General features: G+C 44.8%; 1 protein-coding gene across 10 annotated transcripts; it reads left to right on the top strand.

Annotated features, from left to right (window-relative positions):
* Nucleotides 1-327: 327 nt before the first annotated feature.
* On the top strand, nt 328-21,944 carry ogt.1 (O-linked N-acetylglucosamine (GlcNAc) transferase, tandem duplicate 1). 10 transcript variants are annotated; one of them, XM_042075174.1, is made up of 22 exons: nt 328-763; nt 2,039-2,189; nt 6,527-6,770; nt 7,132-7,200; nt 11,569-11,685; nt 11,836-11,915; nt 12,213-12,408; nt 12,656-12,796; nt 13,184-13,284; nt 13,504-13,657; nt 14,067-14,168; nt 14,562-14,741; nt 15,955-16,113; nt 16,435-16,524; nt 16,751-16,876; nt 17,325-17,495; nt 17,731-17,847; nt 18,275-18,439; nt 19,114-19,266; nt 19,428-19,680; nt 20,026-20,149; nt 20,382-21,944. In XM_042075174.1, the coding sequence occupies exons 1-22, from the start codon at nt 727-729 to the stop codon at nt 20,560-20,562; spliced, it is 3,111 nt and encodes a 1,036-aa protein (XP_041931108.1). In that variant the 5' UTR covers nt 328-726; the 3' UTR covers nt 20,563-21,944. The 10 variants fall into 10 exon arrangements, with proteins under 10 accessions (XP_041931108.1, XP_041931107.1, XP_041931106.1 ...); XM_042075173.1 differs by having other exon boundaries at nt 18,272-18,439; XM_042075172.1 differs by having other exon boundaries at nt 16,724-16,876; nt 18,272-18,439.
* The last annotated feature ends 1,324 nt before the right edge of the window (nt 21,945-23,268 follow it).

Below are 23,268 nucleotides of genomic sequence, written 5' to 3'. Positions count from 1 at the left end.
TCTTCACGCATATTTCATGGTTTAGTTTGACCCAGAGGTCAAGTCTGCCTTTATCAAATGTACCGCAATGCCTCGCGCAGTGATATGTCCAGGCCGGGTATCAAAGGAGACCGTGGAACGACCTCGTTCTCCAAATCCGCTATTAATTGCGTTTCTCTGTACTATAATATGTCAAAGTACTGAATTGACCACTTGTCTATATGCATAATTACTGGTGTAAAATTGCAGGGACGCAGTGGAAATAATTAAACAACATATCAAATGACTATCTTTATTTGACTGAGATTATGGGCACTACTTTTCTTTGGAGAGTGCATCCTTCAGATCCGCCATTTCAGGGGAGAACAGGCGCTTTGTTAGGTTTACAATAACGACAGAGCGCTAACTGCTAATATTGGTGGATTAACGTCTACCTTTAAATGACATACTTTCAGATTTAAGTGGATATATTTAGGTGTTGATGCTATTTCTGCATTTCATGCATGAATTTAGTTTTTAGACCAGCCGTTTTGAGACGGTATTATCTAAACGTTGTTGCTAGCTGAGCTAGTCGGACAGTGTTGTGACATTAAATCCCGTGGTAGCTAGCGCGTTTTGTTTAGCACCAAATTTATTTTGGGCTGAACAACGGTCTCGGACCTTTTAATATTTTCATTAGCTTACATTACGTAAACTACACAAGCAACACTGACGACCACCGTTCAAGAGTCCAAGACCGAAGGGGAGATGGCTAGCTCCGTGGGAAACGTGGCCGACAGCACAGGTAAACATTTTTCTAGCAATCTACTTAGCATTAATGTAGCTGAGCTACCTCGCAAGCTAGCTTGTTAACACACTGTGTGCTTGGTGTGCACATGTTATATTGCATTGTAGTCCCTTCTAGGCTTGATAGCACGTAACGCTAATGTTAATTTAGTGTCAGCACTATCTAATACTTGTGTCAGCGACACAAGGAAACGTTAGCTACAAACTAACGTTGGCTATTGACTTGCTGTTAGCTCGCTAGCCTTGATGTCCACCTAGTCCAAATCAGTCGGGCTCATCTGTAGCAGATAGCCAACTAAACGTTAGCCAACCATGGCCTCGAAGGTAACGTTAATGTTAGCTGTGGAATCCAAACGTTATTTGATAGCTAATTTGCCAAATTCACTGTTCTAGTCCATAATATTTGTTTATCCTGTCACAAGCGTACGTTACAACGATATACGCCTTTTTGTCATGTATTAACAAATAATTGTGTCTGTCCAATTATTCCCCAGTGTCGTCTCGCCATGTTTTCTGGCGCGTGCAGTGAAATATGTTCTTGAAAACGCTGACAGCCTTCCCGTTCCCTTCCAGATCTTTCTCTCTCGCATTCACTTCCCACCAATACCCACTGAACTTTCCTAATTTTGTCCGCATGCTATTAATTATGCTTTACCTTACCCCCACCCCACTCCCTTGAAATGTTATGGGTCATTCGCTGTCCCTTGAAAAGGATAGAGAGTGATCATTGTGTGTAAGTTTACGTAACGTTATGCAGGCATAACGTTACCATTTGTGTGTGTGTGTAAGCAAGCATTAATGGCCGATTTTGCACGTCTTCATGTTTCTTTTAACACACTGAAGTAGCAATAAAAATGTGGCACCATTCTGAGCTCACCCTCTCGAATGGTGGCATCCCTAGGCCCGTGCAGCAATTTGCTGCTTTTGAAAAAGAATTCGCTTTGAATTAAAATGCGTCTTGACGGAGACGCACACGAAACATCTTGCTGCCTCGCAACATTCTCATGTAGGCCTACACCATCCAGTTCATCAATACACCATCATCAGCATCCATTTTCTTTAGGTTATGTGTTTTTTTCTGTTTTATTGGTTTTGCTTGTTCATTTGATTGATTCACATACCATATTTTTGTTTTATTTCTCAACTATTATTTCCATTTCTTCTAACATTGTTGTTCTCCCTTCCCCACCCCTCCCTTCCCCCGCTGGGCCCCCCTCCTCCTCGGGTTGTGTTGGTGCTCCAGAACCAACCAAACGTATGCTTTCCTTCCAAGGGTTGGCGGAGCTGGCCCATCGCGAGTACCAGTCGGGGGACTTTGAGGCCGCCGAGCGCCACTGCATGCAGCTATGGCGGCAGGAACCTGACAACACCGGGGTGCTGCTGCTGCTTTCATCCATCCACTTCCAGTGCCGCCGGCTTGACAGGTGAGCTCCAGGGAATGGCATAGCAAGGGATAGGTCGATAGATAGGGTTCCCCTACAGGGGATGTCCCTGGGGTGCTCAATAGAGAGACGTTGTGCTCTGTCTCAGTTGTGTATAATGAGAGTAAATTGTGTGTATTGATTATTGAGATCTCTTTTAGGCACCTGCATGTCAGCCGAGTTTACATCCAATGTTTTCATGCAAATTTTGACCAGTCAAAAAGGAAATACAAATTTAGATTCACATATAGTCTAATGTTGAATATTAAATTGCCTTGTTGGTGGGGATGGATTATCCCCCAGTTTGCATGTGGTAGAGCGTGACAGACTGTTAAACATTAATTCACCTTAAATTGATATTCCAGTGAAGTTGCCCGGACAACACTTAGTTTCGAACCCACAGCTATTCACCCCTCCTTTTCCATGTGGAGAGTGTCCATTTTTAATTGGCACAGCACAGCGGATGCACACTTGCACAGGCTGACTATTTCTCTTGCAGAATTTTCACGAGTGCTTGTAATATAACAAATGAGTTGGATAGAAAACCAGCAGCTGTCTCTTGCTCTGCCCCAATGTATCACTCCTTTAGCTCTGTGTGTGACTCCTTTACACTGGTGGTTGTTACACACATGCATACACTTACCAGGTGCTAGATCTTTTCTGACTGTGTCATGTGTGTTTTCTGAGGAGGTGTGCTGCTTGTTATGCGCTAGAGTCACCTGTGTAAACCAACGTCATGCCAGGCTGTAGTTGTGGGGTCTGGCATGTTTGTGTACAGGGCTGTGTCGGCCATCTGTGTTATTCTATTCTTGGAGGGCTAGGTAGAATTTCAGGTTTGGGACTGGGAGGATCATCTAAACGGCAACTCAGATGTGGATGTGTTAACATGTAATTAATGTGCTTATCTCTCAAAGTATGTGGCTTTGAACAAGAAACTGAGGAGTTTGTGATGGATCTGTGTACATCATGTACAGTAATTGTATAGTTAGAGACCCAGTTACATTTGATTCTGTTCTATGACCGTACAACTTGGGAAAGTTGATTTGAATATTGACATTCTCTGTGTGTGTGTTCCGAGTTGAGTTTGTCGAGGTGGATAATTTGAATGTGGTCATGTGTTTGCCCTGCCCATGGAATAAACATGCAGCATCCATCCAGCATTTCTACCCCAGGGTTTGGGCTGTTCTTAGCACAACATTTCAGCTAACTGAACATAAAGCAATGGAACAGACAGCGTTGCTTTAAGGCTACTGAAGTAAACTGACAGATAATAAAATAAAGCTGCGTTAACAACGTTAACATACGTGGCCTATGGTGGAAAATATAGCCTGCTCATGTCTGTCAAGGTTGAATAAAATCAATATTTTTTTACAGGCAGATTACATTGCCATCAAATTGACATTAGGCTAGCATCTTATAGAACATGAACTGATGAAACAGATAGCATAGTGATTAAACCTACTGAAGCTTATTGACATACCATGGCAGAGGCTAATAAAATAAGCTGCAAGTATATGTTAGCTGACCTACCTCAGTGGAAAATACTCAACTACTGCCCTCCTTGTGATATCAGGAAATGAATCAGCAATTTTTCTTTTTTCAGGTATATTACCATCAAGGTGACATTATGGTAGCAGCCCATTTATTGCATGAACATAAAGTAATGAAACAACATTCATGTTTTGGGAAGAAGTTGAATGGTTTTTAAAAATGACATTTGACTGCCTTGACTAAGTTGGCTGTTGTGTCTGACTCAATCGACATGCAAATGGTTCCTTTGGAAAAGTTCCAAACCCCCAAATAGAAGCTAAAATAGTTATAGGAACTGCGGTTTAAGGAACTACAATTGGCCCCAGTTCCATGCAGTGCGAATGTGCTAAATGTAGTTTCTCTAAAGGTCCTAGGAACTGCAAAAAGACCCTCGGGGCGAACATGCCTATAAAGAGCCAATGAAGACTTTTAATCTCAACTTCAGAACCTGACCCCTTAACCTTTTTGATTTTGTAATCCTGTTAACTGTTGAGCCACTTTGGCACAGTGATGTAGGCTAATGGTGTAATAAGCTACATGAACTTATTCCATGTTTGTGGTGTGTATTTAGTGTTGTGTTGGTGAGGGGGAATACACATCACCTGTGCTTGGTAGGCTGAAATCGGAGTGTTATCACAACTGTACTTAGGCTGGCTGCTGACAGGGCACCCAGATAGACTACTACTTGTTGGAGTGGTTTGATAGTAAAGAGACGGCACAATTGAGGCCATTGGTTAAACAAACGCCCATATTTTTAAGTCCTTACTGCCCTTTCTCCTTTTGTTTTGTGTATGCATCCTCTGCAGGGCTTAAATTTCACTGCGGGATTACGGGTATTGCGCATAATTTGTTCAAGTCCCGCAACTCTAGCCATCATAATGCGAGAAATTCCCGCATACACTTTTACAGCCTGTCTGATGACGTTAATATGCTGGCGTGAATGGCGTGCTATTGACCGGACGGATCAACTACTGAGTAGAGAGAGAGAGAGACTTCGCGCTTACGCAAATAGGCTACGCAACCATGGCAAACTTTTACATCTGGAAAGAGCTCCTTGGTAACTATCCTGCTAGCTCAGGTCATGTCAACACTTGATCCCAGAAAGATTGTCTTTGACTTGTTAGTTTTTTGAACATTTATTGTATCTAATGACATAGATTTGCATCCATATATCCTTATGCACTATGCACAACTTTTATTCACTAGCGACTAGCCTAAAACCGTCAGGCTGAAGGGAGGCTAATTACTGTATTTTCTTAAAGGCACTCAATTACACCTACTCATCACCAATGTGCACTCAATTAGACCTACACACCACATTAAAGATATGCCTAAGTGTTATAGGTTAAACATCAAAATGAAGCATTCAAATTACTAAATAGGTTTAGCTACTAGTAATTACCAGTAAAATGCTATACATTAACCCTTAGAACCCTAAGCTGTTTTTAGGGCATTTTCCCTACCTTTATTCATAAGGATTTATTCTGGTCATTGTAAGTGCCACACACACATATATTATATATTGTTTTTTTCAGCAGAGTCTAGGCTATCCAGATCTGCCGTTCAGTTCATGTACTGGCATTGATTTTATTTAGATTTTTAAAGAATTAAAATACAAAAAGTGTATTATAAAAATACTTATATTTTGACATGTATCTCACCACAGCAAGCTCATAGCTCTACATGCATTTCATTTGTGTGTAGGGCAGACTGTCCTGAATCTGGCAATCTAGTTCCGGAGCAATGTAACAGAGAAGAAAGGGTGTGTTTTTTTTGACGCACTTTGCGTCAATCGGGTTCTAAGGGTTAAAAAATACATTATAAACTAAATACACTCTATATGAATTTAAAAATATATGAAATAGAAACATATCACATAAGCCATCATTTTCAGTGTGTGTTTATGTGTGTGTGGAGAGAGTCAAGCAGATGGATGTCCACTGTTGGGAATGATCCCACTGCAGTATATATTACTGATGACGTCAGGGTGGTGGGGGCACCAAAATCGAACACTTTTTAAAAAAAAAAAGTATCAAAGAAGTGTAAATCCCCCCCTACATGAATAACCTAAGGGGGGAATTCCCCCTCATTTTGAAAAATTAATTTTAAGCCCTGCTCTGTCTTGTAGTTGCCTAGTTGTGCCTTTGCCTACTGTTTAAGGCCGGGAATCAGTAACTTGTAAATCGACGAGATCACAATACAGCAATCCTATCCACCATACTTAATGCATTTATAGAAAATCATTTATGATTTATTGCAGTATCTGTAACTGAAGACTAAGAATATGAATTTGATGTACAGCATGGTGCACAATGTTTTTACACTGTACATTTTTTTGTCCTTGACAATTTCTTCTTCCCTGTAAAATGTTTTACTAAAAATATGGATATCCAGTGCTAGCAATAATGAATGCATTTATAAGCTGATACTGCCCCTACGACTGCTTATGGTTTATCTGATGCTATTCTTTCTTTCTTTCTTTCTTTCTTTCTTTCTTTCTTTCTCACTCACTTTCTCACTTCCCCTCTCTCTTTCTCTCCACTTACTTTTCTTTTCATCTCTTACCTCTCTTAAAATGTTTTCTTCCTCTGCCATTTATTTATGCTTTCCTTACCTTTGTCATACCCTCACTCTTACACTCTACTTCTGTCTATCATTCTGCTGCCTTTTCCATTTTCTCTTCACCTTTCCATATATCCTTCTACCTCTGTCTGTGAATGTGTCGCTCCCTTTCTCCTTCTCTCCATCTATCTCTGCCCTCTCTCTCTCTCTCTCTCTCTCTCTCTCTCTCTCTCACGCCTCCTCTACAGATCGGCCCACTTCAGCACCTTAGCCATCAAGCAGAACCCGATGCTGGCGGAGGCCTACTCCAACCTGGGCAACGTGTACAAGGAGCGCGGGCAGCTCCAGGAGGCAATCGAGCACTACCGGCACGCGCTGCGCCTCAAACCCGACTTCATCGATGGCTACATCAACCTGGCAGCCGCCCTGGTCGCCGCTGGAGACATGGAGGGGGCCGTGCAGGCCTACGTCTCTGCCTTGCAGTACAACCCTGTGAGTGTTTGCATTGAGATTTACATGTATGTATACTACACACACACACCCACCACTTAACACTCTCGCAGCTCTCTGTGTCAACATAGCAGTGTAACACTATGGCTGATGTTGCTAAGAGAATATTTCTGGATACACACACGCGCACATAAATCCTTAATACAGGCAGATATAACGCAGACATTTATTCTCACATACATTGTCCTGGAATAGAAAAGGATCAACAATTATGGCTGCGTGTGTACAGACACACACTCAAACCAGTCTTCAATTAAGACACATGCTTGTCAGGTTTATTGCACGTAGATGTCGGCTGCGTTCAGTTTGTTTTTGACCGCTGTTTTTGTTTGTGTGTTTGTAGGACCTTTATTGTGTGCGCAGTGACCTTGGTAACCTGCTGAAGGCTCTTGGCCGTTTGGAGGAGGCTAAGGTATGTTTCATCGGGTCCATCCTGCTTGATGGCATCAAGCTTTCTCCGTTCATTTCCCTTTTTTATTTCTTTATTATTTCCCTTAGTTACTTTTTTTTATTTATTTTTTTAAAGACAGGATTTTTTTTCTACCAACTTCCCCTATCCTCCCACCTCCCTTTTTGAACCCCCACAGCCCTCCATCTGGAGTTTTTGTATTATTATTATTATTTTTTTTTTGGCAGGGGGCACTATCTCTTCCCCCCGCCCCCCACCCCCCTGGCTCTGTTAGTAACTCCCCACCCCCTCTACACCCTGGTTCACTGCTTGACCAGATGAAGCCCCCTGACGTTTGCAACAGCGTCCAGAGCCAGGCCACCAGCCAGTGCCAATCTCAGAACAGAATCGTGTGAGAAACGGCCCAGTAAATCCTGGCTTGGAGATTCATGCAGATGAAGACTAGAATATTAGGGATTTTTTTATATCTCTTATTAAAGATAAACTTTTTTTTTTTTTTTAAATCAATATTTTTTTTGAAGACGAGTAGTTTTGCACATTTTTTATTGATATTCTTTTTATAAATACCTTCCTCAATTTAAAAAAATATATATTTATATATACATGATAGGGTAGTGACATCTTCATGCTCTCATCCCCATCCTAGAACCCATCCTTACCCCAACCCCCACCCTCAAAGCCTTGTGCTTTTACCCCATCCTGACCTCTATCAGGTCCTCTCCTCAGGAAGAAAGGCTGTACTCCTGCCGTTTAGGCTTCTATGCAGACCTCTCCTCTTACCAAAATTTCAGCTGGCTGCCAGCGATGCAGTGTTCTTTGGAGGGAATAAAGCTGGCTCGGTCTTTGCCGAACCAATGGACTGGCGGAGTTAGTGGTATTTGCTATGCACCAATAATAAGATGGCTTCCAACTTGCCCCCCTGTCTGCCATTCACCCGTACAATCCGCTCCGATTGGGAAGAAAGACCCATTCCACCAAAACAAATTCTGAATGAAAAGCCTTACTCTCCTGATGACTTAGTGAATTTATGCTTCTCGCAGTTTTGAAATGAGAGAAGAATTGTCCCTCTTAGCTTGCTGTAGCGCCCATGAGCCACCCCTGTGTTGGGTCCACCTGCGGTGACATTGCGGACGGGGACGTGCTGCGAGGGGTCACAGTGCGTGCCCCTCGCCGTGGGGTTGGATGCCACCTTATTGGTTTGAGAGGGGGAGGGGGTCGTGGGGCGAGGCAGGAAGGGGAGCGGCCAGCGTCCACCCTCCGGCCCCACCCACCCCTCCCCCGCGCGCCCGCTCAGGTCACGTGGAGTTGCGCGCGCAGTGAGCTGCTTGCCTGACCCCCTCAGCCGTACACACACACAAGCGTTCTGTCACGCACTTGGGGAGGGTCACCCACTCGGTCAAATCGGTCTTCGACCCAGTGGATTGTCACAGCATAGTTTGATATAAATACCAGCCTATATCTTAAGAATCCTATGGCAGCGCAGCGTAGTTGGCTGTTTGTCGGTCTATCTGTGTGTCCGCACACAATGGTTGGTCATTTAACTGGCATTTGAGCACCTCAAAAACAAGTTTTGCCCTCCCCACTTCGGCTGTGCCAGGCAGGTAACTCCCACTATGCGCTCCACCGCAAGCGACAGATGCTGGGCTAGAAAGAGAGAACCCACCTGCGCGCCACAAGCATTGACCTCTTTATTTCAGAGCTGTGGAGGCTTCTAGAATACAAAGAACATAAACCCCTCCCACCCCCCAGGCTTCTCTCTTCTCCCATTGGCCAGGATTCAGGAAATGCAGGACAGGATAAAGAATCACAATGTATGTACAATTATGATTAGTTGTTCTTTTTTAAGTATTGCCTTTGAAAGAAAAAGAGAAGGAACAATGAGGTAAAATTAACCTGCAGATAAGAGCTTGAAGAATGAATGGATTGATATTCCCCCCCTTTTTGTCTTTTAACTATGCAATGATTTGGGAACATACCCAAAGCAATGTGATCAGGTCAAGGGGGGAAGACCAAGCCAGTTGGCCTCCCTCATTTTCTTTCAATTGGAACAATAATTTTTAAAATAAATTATGTTATTTAAGTAAATATAGTCCAAAGCCTTTCTTCTCTCCTGCTCTAGTCCTTCCTTTGCGAACTTTTTCTCCCCCTTATCGCAGACATTTTAAATGTATTTGCATGAGTATAAGATATGGACTAAGCTTAGGATGGCTTATTTTCATTTCAAGTTGTATATTTTTTTAATATATATATATATATTTATTTTGGTGTGTGTGTGCGTGTGTGTGTGTTTTTTTTTTTTTTTTTTGTACATCCATTTAAAAAAAGAAAAGAAAAAACACAAAAAAATGTTAATAAATTGTCAACTTTTACTAACGATCTTTTCTTCTTATTTTGTCTCTTTTGGTTTCCACGACTGATATTGTTATTTAGAAGGTTTCAGGTGTGGTGGCCTCTTCCTCCAGCTCAGGGGTGGTGCTCCGGAGCGTCAGTAGGCCACCAACAGCCCTCACCTCCCCCCACTGCAGCGGCTGCCCATGACACAGTCCCAAAATATGGTAACGGGTTTGTAACTGCCAGCAAAAAAAAGCAAGAACTAAAGAGAAAAGAACTTAAGAGGATAAAGAGAGAAGCGAGAAAAGAGTAGAACACGCAAAAAAAAATGGCTGACTTCTGCTGTCTTGTGGCTTACTTTGGAAGAAAGCATTTACTAATAACAAGGAGAAACAAGTAAATGGACAAATAAGTAACTTTGCAAAACAAAGTAACATCGGCCCTCTTGCTGAAGCTTGTTGAAGAGAACAATGTAACAAAAATAAGAAGGGAGAAAAAAAAACAAAAATTTAAAAATGGATTGGATGCAGTTTAGCTCCAAACGAGCTAAGCACAAAAAAAAAGCAAAAGTAAGAATCCCTCTAACTCTCTTACTTGTTGATGATTTCCTCCTGTTGATCTGTTTTGCCTTGTTTGTTTGTTTGTTTGGTGTATGATTATGATTTGTATTTTTTCTTCTGGGCTGGTTGGAGCTGCTCCCGCCACCGCCGCTGCGTTGTGTGCCGAAGCAGCGGTGCAGCAGCACGCGCCGTGGGTCTGCAGTGCGCATGGGCCGCGCCGGCGACCCTCTGGTGCCACACAGAGGCGCGCGCACGCTCGCCAACCTCGCCCCCGTGAAGTCCCAGCGAGAACCCACCCCCTCACCCTCCTCCATCCAAAACCCCCCTCCCCGACCCTCTGCACACTTCCACTCCACCCGGCCTGTCCGCAGCATGCCCCCCCTGGCCTGATAAAGCATCCTCCCCCCACCAGCTTGGCACCCTGAAAGGCCCACCCAGCTCTAGCCTAGATAACCAAGATCCAAATACACTTAGCCACACACACACACACACATGTGCACATTTGTTAGTTAGCTCCTCATGGTGTGTGTGGGTTTATTTTTTGCACCTTGAGGCGAGTGGGGGTGTCGTGGAGTGTGCCAGTCTGGTTTTGGGGGCCAGGGAGTCATCTGGCCGACCAGTGTTGGGGGTATGTGGCGGGCCCAGGGAGCCGGTGTTGGCGCACGCGAGAGGGACACTCAGCCAGGTGACCGACGCAGCAGCAGGTCCAAGCGCGTGCGGCCGCGCCAGCGTTGCGCGCCAGCGTCATAGCAACGCCCTTTAACCCCTCCTACAGGCTGGGAGGGGACTGGGCTCACAGCGCTCGCTTTACAGGGACCTCCACCCATTCTCACCCCCCGCATTCAAGGTTTAGTACAAGAGCCCACATAAGAACGCTCCTAAACAGCCTTAATCAGAGATGAACTAGCATGCCAGTTTTGGCTTTGATAAGCTTTCTAATATCAGCTAAATTATACATTATAAATTTGCTGTAATGGCTCGAGTTGTGTTTCTCACACAACCTTGGCTGTTTTTGAGTTTTTAACCAGTGGGCACCCTCCTGTGTGTCTCACACACGCACACACACACGCACACACGTGTGTGTGCATTTGCTCTGTGCAGTGAGCAAGGGGGTCCTAACTGTGGAATGTGGGGGTGGGGCGTGTGTGATGGTCGGATCCGCGCAGCGCAGGGACACAAGCGTGCAGCTTTCGCGCGGCAGACAACACACTTGCGCAAGCTGGCCCACACTGCAGGCTCACCTTTTGCCTTAGCTGGGACGAACACTAACACTGTTCCTCTCTGCCCCCCTCCCCTTTTTTTCTTTATTTCTTTTGGTTTTATTCACTCTTATCTTTTTTTATTTTCATTTTATTTTTACTACTACCCCTCCTCCTCCCATCTTTCCTTCCCCTCCTCCTCTTGTCTCTTCTGTTCTATCGTTCTTCTCCTCCTCCTCCTCCTCTCCTCCTGTCCCTGGCTCTGGTTGTTCTTTCTGAAGGCGTGCTATCTGAAGGCTATTGAGACCCAGCCCAACTTTGCCGTAGCTTGGAGTAACCTGGGCTGTGTGTTCAACGCCCAGGGAGAGATCTGGTTGGCTATACATCACTTTGAGAAGGTGAGAAGGCACAGACATTTTCATGATTAAGAATACTGGGCAGGTTTATCGGTTGTGTGACAGTGAACAATTATTGACCCAAATCTTATCACGTATGCCTATTGTTTACTTCAGAAATCGATGTTAAAAAAATATATTGTTTCCCCCTAGGCTGTAACTCTTGATCCTAACTTCTTGGATGCCTACATTAACTTGGGAAATGTCTTGAAAGAGGCTCGTATATTTGATAGGTAAGGTCTTTAATTTCCTGGTGCTGTCCAAAATACAGTAGATTAAGGTTTGGTGGTACAATGAACTGAATCCCTTTATGTGATGATGATGATGATGATGATGATGATGATGATTATTTATTATTATTATTTTTATTATTAATACTGTTGTTAATATTATTAGTCCAGTCACTGAATGTGCATTGCTGAACAACCTGGATTCTCCTTAACCCACCCTTCCTCTCTCTTATTTTCTTTCTTTCTTTCTTTCTTTCTTTCTTTCTTTCTTTCTTTCTCTCACACATTCTCTCTCTCCAGAGCTGTTGCTGGCTACCTGCGGGCCCTCAGCCTGAGCCCCAACCATGCGGTGGTCCACGGCAACCTGGCATGTGTGTACTACGAGCAGGGTCTGATCGACCTGGCCATCGACACTTACCGCAGGGCCATCGAGCTGCAGCCACATTTCCCAGATGCCTACTGCAACCTGGCCAATGCTCTTAAAGAGAAGGGCAATGTAAGCATCTTCGTTGTTTGTTTGTGTGTGTTTGTTTGTCCATGACTGGGCCTAGCAGCAACTTTGTCATTTGGTACTGATCGGTATTGTTTTGTGGCCTTGCCAGATGCATAGACCTACCTTACCTAACTCTTACCTTAAACCTACCTAACTTTCTTTTTAGGACAGTTAAAGAGCTTAGGTCTTAACAAAACAGAGTGGTCCTTAGATGTTGGTTATAATGAAGTTGTGTGTGTGTGTTCTGTAGGTGTCTGAAGCAGAGGAATGCTACAACACAGCCTTGCGCTTATGCCCAACCCACGCTGATTCCCTCAACAATCTGGCCAACATCAAGCGTGAGCAGGGCAACATTGAGGAGGCAGTGCAGCTCTACAGGAAGGCCCTGGAGGTGAGAGACCTGAAGGGGAAATAGGTCACCTGACTGCCAAATGGCGGCGCACTATGCAGGCCGGTCCTCTCTTTGGCAGATATGTTAACCAATACTACTTTGAGGTTTTTGTTACATAAACAAAATGGCCTAGTTCTTTAGAAAATCCCTGGAGACAAACGATGAGCTTAGGAATAATTGATTTTATGATGAGCTTAGGCGGAAGAGTTTATCCTGCCTAACATAAGGGAACATGATTTGATACCATAAGTGGAGCTTGGTGACAGATTAGGGTCAAAACCCTGGCTCCAGTTTTTAGGTACAAGAGTAGTCATGAAAAGAGGTAGATGGAATCGGAATCAGTATCAGTGGTAGTGACACACTGTGTGTGTGTGTGTGTGTGTTCAGGTGTTCCCAGAGTTTGCTGCAGCCCACTCCAACCTGGCCAGTGTGCTCCAGCAGCAGGGTAAGCTGCAGGAGGCACTGATGCACTACAAGGAGGCCATCAGGTAACCTTATCACATCATCATCATCATCATCATTTCAACACTGAGCACATCACCTCCTCCTGTGAAAGAAGATGCAATGTACCCTTCCACTGTCAAAATAACCTACGGACATATTTCTACCTCCTTGCAATCATCCTAATAGAGGTTGATTATTTCTGTGAACTCTTGACTTTTTTTAAAATGTGTGTGTAAAACGGCATTCCGTCCCTTCTGATCCAGGATCAGCCCCACGTTTGCGGATGCCTACTCCAACATGGGCAACACCCTGAAGGAGATGCAGGACGTGCAGGGAGCGCTGCAGTGCTACACACGTGCCATCCAGATCAACCCCGCCTTCGCTGACGCACACAGCAACCTGGCCTCCATCCACAAGGTGACACACATACGCGCATACTGTACGCATTCACATGCATACTGTACGCATTCACACACATACTGTACACATTCACACACATACTGTACGCATTCACACATGCGCATTCACACACACATACACATTCACACATATATACACACACACACACACATTCACACACACACACATACTCACATGCACGCACACACGCACACACACACACACACAGTCAGGCCTGGTTGCTTTCATATCTGCCACACTCACTGTGTAGAGTTCCAGTTTCTGATATTTAGGGTTGAGTAAAGATGTGCTCTGAGTCTTTATGTTTGTTCATTGATCACTTTTCTAGTGTTTATATTTGCTTATTGATCACATTTCTAGTGTTTATATTTGTTTATTGATCACATTTCTCCTCGTTTGTGTGCAGGACTCTGGCAACATCCCAGAGGCCATTGCGTCGTACCGCACGGCGCTGAAGCTGAAACCTGACTTCCCTGATGCCTACTGCAACCTGGCCCACTGCCTGCAGGTCAGACCTGCTCACTGCTAATTGGATATGGCTCTTTGGCTGTTTCTTAGAGGTTTCGTCAGCTACTAACTGAAAGCCAATTGATATCTCTTAAAATTGATGAGATAAGCATTCTGTGTTATTAATTGATAGTCATGAAAATATTCCATTTTGAGGATTCAGATTTAGCATGGAATGGTCTGCTGTTGGCTAACTTCCCTCTCTGTCTCTCAGCACCATGGTTCAATCTTGAAATTCTTGTTCTTGTCTTATTTTGTTACATTTCCTCTTCACTGTACTGGTAGAAAATAGCCAACCAGTTTATTTTCTCTTTTAAAATAATGGCCTCCATCATATAAAATGGCTGTAGCCTTGTGTTTTTTTCAAACTAACCTTTTCTGTGTGTGTGTACAGATTGTGTGTGACTGGACCGATTACGATGAGCGCATGAAGAAGCTGGTGAGCATCGTGGCGGACCAGCTGGACAAGAACCGGCTGCCCTCGGTGCACCCCCACCACAGCATGCTCTACCCACTATCGCACGGCTTCCGCAAGGCCATCGCAGAACGTCACGGCAACCTCTGCCTCGACAAGGTACACACACACACTGCCTCAACTGCTCTGTTGGACTATGAAAATCATTTTCCTTAGTGAGTTAAACTCAAGCAGCTGAGGGGAAGAGATGGTGCCTGCCATATTGGGAAGATGGAATGAGACGCTCCAGTGTACCAGTGGTCATAGGATATCAGGAGATTGCCTTTCCATTTGGCAGATGGTGCTCTGAGGAAGTGTAGCACCTCGCCCCAGGGGCTCCGGTTGCATTTAGCGCTCGAGTTTATGCTGCTGGGGCGTCACATGTTCCCGAGGCTCCCCTGGCAGGCACCAGCAAGGCTAAGGTCACAGCTGAAATGTTAACGCATTTGGACACCAGTGTATGTGTTCTGTACTTCAAATCAATGTTGGTAAATGCAGATTACATCATGTCCCGTTCCCACTCCATCTCTCCTTTCCACTCAATTCCTCTCTCTCTCCACTGACCTATCTATAAATTACAGGAACGTCTGTGTCTGTCTGTGTGTGCGTGTTTGTGTGTGTCACATATCTGTCGAACCATTCGTCCGATTGATTTCAAACTTGGCAGGTGTCTTGCTACGGGGACGAGTAAGTGCAGTGCCAAGTTTGACGTTGGTATAAGAAATGCAAAACACACTGTTAAATATATCGGTAAATGAAGCACACATTGGCTTTTGCCGCTCTAGCCGCTGGCCATTACCCCTCCCCTCTCGCACACTAGTCATCAAGTTATTCAACAGGCTAACCATATAGCCTTAACTCAAAGCTTTAGACTTTAGCTTTAGTCATTTTGATCAACTACAGACAACGAGTAGGCTACCAGATATTGTTTTTCAACAAGTATAGCCTTAACTCAAAATCTGTAAAAAATATCACATGCAGCCATGCTTAAACTCTGCTCACTGCACATTTATTATATTCAGTATTCATTATTGAATGCTTAGGGAAAAGCATCATTCTAGCTGCCTTCCTTTTTTAAAGCAGGCCTACCTGCGGGCATGTATTTGGGCTATGGGGTTTCTAAAGGAATAGCATGTTTGAACGGGCACTGCAGTAGTTGATATAAAGGCAAAAGCCCAAATTTTTAAAAATTAAACAAGAAAAATACCTGTCTGGTGAGTGACTGTGATTCCCATGAACCCATGAACCATGGGTGGGTACACCCAAGTGTACCATGAACACTTTTCTGTCCAGCTCTCAGCCCTTCCTCTCTTGTCTCTCGGCGTCTTTGTAGATTAATGCTCTGCACAAGCCACCCTACGAGCACCCCAAGGACCTGAAGGCCAGCAACGGCCGCCTGAGACTGGGCTACGTCAGCTCTGACTTCGGCAACCACCCCACCTCTCACCTCATGCAGTCCATCCCCGGCATGCACAACCCTGAGAAGTTTGAGGTGAGGCCTGCAGTTTGTGACTGGGGACTGTGTTCACTCATGTATCACAGTACAGCTCTATGAAACTGGTATTTTATTGCGCCTAGTGACCAAATATGTACTACAAGTAGCACAATGATTTTGTAGGTTTTGCACACGGGTAAAATAAAGTCTTGTGTAGGGTTGTGCATACGGATAGTTTAAAATATTGTGTGAATAACCCACAGTGTTATTTGGCTATTATTTGATTATTTGCATTGCTAACACTGCTTTTTTGAAGGTTCATTATCAAAGCACACCTGTGTGTTTTCTGGTGTTAACTGTGTGTTGTCTTGTTTGCAGGTCTTCTGCTATGCCCTGAGCCCTGATGACAGCACTAACTTCAGAGTCAAAGTTATGGCCGAGACCAACCACTTCACAGACCTCTCCCAGGTACACCTTTAGCACAAGCGCGCGCGCGCGCGCGCGCGCACACACACATATGTACAAATACACTGTCAATCTCACACATTGACAACTTGTTGTGGATGTGTAGTGTACGGTCACGCAAAACATAAAGATCGCCACGTCCGTGTCAGCTGTACACTCCCACAGTTTCGTTTGTCTCGCTCACACATTGCTTGCTCCTCAGGCAAATCTTCCTCTTGTTTCCCTTCAGATTCCATGCAATGGAAAAGCAGCTGACCGCATCCACCAGGATGGAATCCACATCCTCGTCAACATGAATGGCTACACCAAAGGAGCCCGTAACGAGCTCTTCGCCCTGCGCCCAGCTCCCATCCAGGTGTGTGTGTGTGTGTGTGTGTGTGTGTGTGTGTATTTGTGTGTGTCCTGCATAGTCACCTCTGACTGCCTTTTCGAGGCTTGAGAAATTGGTCCTCTGTAGTGCTCCTAGATTCCGGTGTTAACAGTGACTGACCCGTACATCACTCATAGCCCTTTGAAGAGTAGTTTTTTTTTCTGTCATTCTAGAATTTGCAATAAATAAAAACATTGGAGTTCATAACAATTACTTTAGTTCATTAGCTGGGTTTCCATTCAGCTCAGTCACACATTCAATGCACATTCATAAAACTTTGGCTCAAGAATATATACATCTGCTTGCGATTCCATCCACTGAGTCTAATCCACTTCCCTCAAGCAAAGAAGATTAGATGCTGCTGGGAGCGTTCTCAGCACATATTTGTGCTGGTACGGAGTCAGAGCTTTAACCTTCCTCTCCCCTCCCATAGGCCATGTGGCTGGGCTACCCTGGCACCAGCGGCGCCCCCTTCATGGACTACATCGTCACAGACAAGGACACTTCTCCACTGGAGGTGGCTGAGCAGTACTCGGAGAAGCTGGCCTACATGCCCAACACCTTCTTCATCGGCGACCACGCCAACATGTTCCCACACCTCAAGGTAAGAATTCAGGTGCACAGACACACACACACACACACACACACACACACACACACACACACACACACATATGCACAGATATGCACTGCACACAGCAAAACATGCATACATTCAACGCATATATCTATACTTTCAGACATGTTTCTGATTAACCATAAGATGAAGATAAATGATGATGGTTGCACAAAGCTTTCGGTGGTTTTTAATTGAAAATCTTTCTTTTTTGTCAATGTAGAAAAAGGCTGTTATTGACTTCAAGTCCAATGGTCACATCTTCGACAACCGCATTGTGCTGAACGGCATTGATCTGAAGGCCTTCCTGGACAGTCTGCCTGATGTCAAAGTAGTCAAGGTTTGAGAAACAATCCTCTCTCAGTTCAACTTGAGCTTTCTCATCATGACTAGATAACTAGAACAAAGCTATGCATTACTATTACTATTATGTATTGCTATTCTCGTTTGACCAACATCTTAATTTGTTCCCTGTTAAATGTAAATATTATATACAAATACAAAACAATGTCGCTTTGGACAAAAGCGTATCCATAACCATTACAAATAAGCCATACATTGTTGTGTGCATTACTTAAAAGTAAGGGTTAATATTTAACATTGAAAGCAAATCTAAAATATAAAGTGTGAAGGAAGTGGTTTTGTAATTAATGAACGGCTTCTTGAATTTTGATCAGTGGTAGTGGTGTTCTCAGAAGAATTTAGAAACTTTAATTGCAAACGGTATTTTCTCACCATAAATGTACTTATGGCCATCGTCCCAGCAGATGGAGTGTGATGGCCAGGAAACCACAGACAACAACGCTGCCATCTCTATGCCAGTTATCCCCATGAACACCGCAGCCGAGGCAATCATCAACATGATCAACCAGGGACAGATCCAAGTCACTATCAACGGCTTCACCGTCAGCAATGGCCTGGCCACTACACAGGTAACCCCCCCCCTCCCCACACAAACACACAAACGCACACACACTTGTCTCTTTCCTCAGGGTGTAAAGCACACTAAGTAGTCTGCGGATCCTGCATCTGTGTGACCGTTCAGGGACATTTCAGGGGAGGGGGTGGACTTGAGAGGCTCTGTTAGTTGTTTGAGTTTGAGTGATGGTCATGAACTGTGGTCCTGCCCACTTTAACCCTACCATCCTCACCTTAATGTGGGGGCAAGTTCCTCTACTGGGGGCGAGGTGGCTGCCTCTCCAGGCCCCCCTTCACACGGCCCTGTTGCTCTTTGCAGGCCTCAGCAGTGGAGGAGATGGTGGTGAATGGCACTGTAGTGCTGCAGGTACAGCACTGTGAGGGCTTCTGGGGTTAAAGGGGCAGATGTGTCACATCAACTGGATGTGGATAAAAACACATTCGGCAAATTACGGCCCCATCTGACTGGTGGTGTGATGAACGTGTGTTTGGTCAAAGGGTGACATAATGGGCACAACAGGACGCAAGACCCGGCACTGGGGTGGCACTAGTGAAATGGACATTGAATTGCTAGTTTTGTTGCTTTTTTTTTTTTTTTTGTCCCTTTGTAAAGCAAGCATTTGCTGATGTTCCTCTCTTGCTCCAGCCTTCATGCTAATTTCTCTGCTTTTGGCTCGCTTCTGTTCAGATCAACAACAAGGCAGCCACTGGAGAGGAGGTGCCACGCACCATCACCGTGACGACACGCTCCCAGTACGGCCTTCCGGAAGACTCGATCGTCTACTGCAACTTCAACCAGCTCTACAAGATTGACCCACCGACCCTGCAGATGTGGGCCAATGTGAGTGTCCATTACTGATTTTTCTCTGTCATCAAATTTTTTTGTATCCACATTTGTTTTTGTTTTTGTAAATGCTTAATGTTGTATTGTCTTGTGCTTTCCTCCTATACTTTTTTCTTGTCTCTTCCCTGTCGTCCCCTCTGCCCTGCTCTCCTCCGTAGATCCTGAAGCGCGTGCCCAACAGTGTCCTGTGGCTGCTGCGCTTCCCTGCGGTTGGCGAGCCCAACATCCAGCAGTACGCCCAGAACATGGGCCTGCCGGCCGCACGCATCATCTTCTCGCCCGTGGCACCCAAGGAGGAGCACGTCAGGCGTGGGCAGCTGGCCGACGTCTGCTTGGACACGCCCCTCTGCAACGGACACACCACCGGCATGGACGTGCTGTGGGCCGGCACCCCCATGGTCACCATGCCTGGTCAGTGGCATCACTGTGGCAATAGAGATTGTTATGTAATAGACCTCTGAAGTTCGCCTACAAAAGGTTCCAAATCTGCCATCTTTGGCCACATAAGGAGATCCGGATCTCCTCCTTATATGGGCAAAGATGGCAGCTTTTGGTTCTTTTTAGGTAGGCAAATTTCAGAGGTCTATCTGTATTAAGCTGTGTATATGTTTCAGGGTTTCCATTACCTGGGCATTACAGTGTTTTGATTGCTAATGTTTATAAGAAATAAGATCGGGGGGGGGGGGGTGTTGAAATATGTGTGAGCAGAGTGGAATAAGTGTATCCTCACATTGAGCTGTCGTCTTCATGTTTCAGGAGAGACTCTTGCGTCGCGCGTGGCTGCTTCCCAGCTCACCTGTCTGGGCTGCCTAGAGCTCATCGCTCAGAGTCGACAGGAGTACGAGGACGTGGCCGTAAAACTGGGCACAGACATGGAATAGTGAGTACCTCTAATTGTCTCAGTGTGTGGATGGTTGGATTTTCATATCCGTAATGTTCAGACTAGTAGGATGAAAGTGATTTATATGTTGTTGTTTGCTTTGGGTCATGACACTAGAAAAAGTCTGCACATCCAAGACATGACGACATTTTAAGCCAAAATGCTCTTTGTCGAGTTGGCTTTATTGCTTTCTTCCCCTGTTAAACCGCCCTCTCTCTCTCTCCCACCCCAGCCTGAAGAAGGTGCGTGGCCGCGTATGGAAGCAGCGAGTGTGCAGCCCGCTGTTCAACACCAAGCAGTACACCATAGACCTGGAGAAGCTCTACCTGCAGATGTGGGAGCACCACAGCATCGGGAACAAACCCGAGCACATGGTGACGTCGCAGCCCATCGAGGCGTCGGAGACCGCCTGAGCTAGCCCCACCACCAGCCCAGTCCCGTCCCTTCCCCACCCCCCCAGTGCTAAAGCGCTAATGCACCCCCTGAAAAACCATGCGCTCAGACCTCCTCCCTTCTGCACCCCCCCACCCCCTCCCATCTTCCCAGGGACTCTATGGAGCCTGTAGGTGGAACTGAGACATACTCTCACACACACCACCACCTCTGAATGAAATCAGGTCCTTTAACATGCGCCACATCCCACACACCGATGAATCCCCTTGGCCCACCATAAGGCAGTGAGGAGAGTTGAACCCCACATGCCTCATACCCTCCCGAAGCTAACGACACAATCAGTCTGGTAATGCTCCTTGTTGTGTGTGTGTGTGTGTATATGCGTGTGTGTGTGTGTGAGAGAGGGGTGTGTGTGTGTGTGTGTGTGGGGGGATAGTGACATGGACCACCCAAGGCAAACGGAGGCAAATTTTGTTAGACAATTTTTTTTTTTTGTTATTGTTTGTTTTCTGTCTCTTTTCTTTTTGAAAGAAGGGTCAGAGCAAAAGGGACTATTCTTCGCCTAAGACAGCTTATAATCAGTACAAGAACATTTTCAAATCAGCTTTAACTCTATAGTTTGCAGCATTTTTTTTTTTTCTGCAATCCCTCACTTTTTCAAGGTGAAGTGGAATGATTTATTTGTTTATTTGCTGTCTTGGGTGATTAGTTGGGGAGAAATGTACTTAGATGGAAAATTATATTTACCAAATGCCAAGTTCAGCAAGATATTTTGTTACTGTGGATTCGTGTGTCAATGTGAAATACGAAATGCCCCCAGTGTCCTACTGGGGGGCATTTCGGGGGCAGCCAGGGGGCGCTGCGTGGGCCGGATTCTCTTAAGAGGAGTCGCAGTCAAGCACCGCATTTGAGAAAATAAGCATGAGTGGCCACCATAGCCTACTGCCCCAAATCACTATGAATCGTTGTCATTTTCACCAGGGGAAGGCCCAGGTAAGTATTTCTAAACAGTCTTGATTTTATATTCTGCTTTGTCATTGGTTATTTGTTTTGAATTTTTTTTTTTTTTTAACATCATATTGGCCATTTTATTTATGATCGGATAATGGTGTGCTTCAAAGGCTCTTGCGTACTAGCGTGAAAACATGAACTCTGTCTCACTAAACGAGCGGCCAGTTTCGAGTCGTGTTGCCGCTGTTTTGCTTACGTGCTTCGTCCCGCCATGGTTTTCTTCAAATTGTATAGTAAGTGAATTGGATGGTAAGACCAGTTTAATCGCTCATCTCTCATCAGCTCAAAAAATGTTCCAAGGTGTCTTGTTCTTGTCACTGAATTAACAGTGTTGTGCATTCAAAGAAAATTTGTGCGATTGCTCTGTGCTAATAAAATGTGTTGACATTTACCTTTGTTCTTCCGTTGTTTATGTAATTTGGTTTGTGTTTAAAATGCTGACTAAACATTTTGTCTGAGTTGTCAGTTAAAGTATGTCAGTGGACAAATATTCAGTACTCTTCTTGAAACCCTTTTTCCAACATGATTGGTTCTCCAATATGGCAGTCAGGTTATGTAAAGTGACAGGTAACCTTTAACACAACAAAATGTAGTAATAAATAGAATCAATCCTCTTTACAGGGCCTGTCTCCAACAGATAGCTCGCTTTTGAGTAGCTCTCCACAAGTCAATAATATACTGTTTGTAAGGAAGGAAAAAAAAGTCTCAACAAATGATGAGTGTATGGCCTGTCTGGTGCGAAGGTTGGAGAACCATAGAGCAAGCACCGCCAGCTTGGAAGGGGGAGGGGACCCATCTGCTTCTGCCTTGGCAGAGAGATGGAAACGGGGGAGGGGAGTCACAATCAGAGGCAGGCAGCTGAATTCATACACACGTCAGGATTTAACCTTTGCATACAAGGATTTTTATTTTTCCAATACATACAGATACTGTGGTAAAACATAGTGAAGTGGCATGGCAATGGCATGAAATGGTTACTTCAGAACAGTGAACCATAACACTTAATGATGTCATTTGTTTGTATTGCTGTGGCGCACAGGCTGGCGTAAGATGTAAGACCAATCATAAGCTGGGTAGAAACTGGACAACAGTTTGGGAATGCGCAGCTGTAAGAAGGGGTTAGCTTACTGTATGGTGATAAACTGTTTAACACAAGCATCAACATTTGTAGGCAAAGGTCCTAGATATGGCACTGAACAGATGGAATTTTAGTCATGTACACACACACACACACACACACACACACAAAGCAATTGACATGCAAATCTCAGTGTCTGAACAAAGTGCTTAATTATCTTAACACCACTTTCATCCATTATACTAGAGCATGCCACATGCTATCCAGGGTAAGGGGTGGGGGTTGGCGGGATGGCCCCCTCGGGAGTTCGAACCTGGGTTAGGGCAAGGGTGGGGAGGACAGCCCCAGGAATACGAAGCCAGATTTGGGTAAGGGGAAAAAATTGGGATGTGAACCTTGATCTCTTTAGACACCCAAAGAGAATGAACCTTGACAAGTGACAATGACGGAGTAGACTTAATATGGGCACTTCATCAGGTACATAACACAATGCATATTAGGGACAATCTCATATTTCTGAGGCTTCATTAGAATTCCTTCTGAGAAAAGTTTACTGGCTATGACGTTAGAGCCCTAACCCTTAGTTCTTGGATCTAGACTCTAGGGGGTGTGCAGTGAGCATTTTTTCTTATGTGAC

This window comes from Alosa sapidissima, chromosome 20 (assembly GCF_018492685.1).
Source record: "Alosa sapidissima isolate fAloSap1 chromosome 20, fAloSap1.pri, whole genome shotgun sequence".
In the NCBI taxonomy this organism is placed as follows: domain Eukaryota; kingdom Metazoa; phylum Chordata; class Actinopteri; order Clupeiformes; family Clupeidae; genus Alosa; species Alosa sapidissima.
This window is presented reverse-complemented; position numbering and strand designations above follow the sequence as displayed.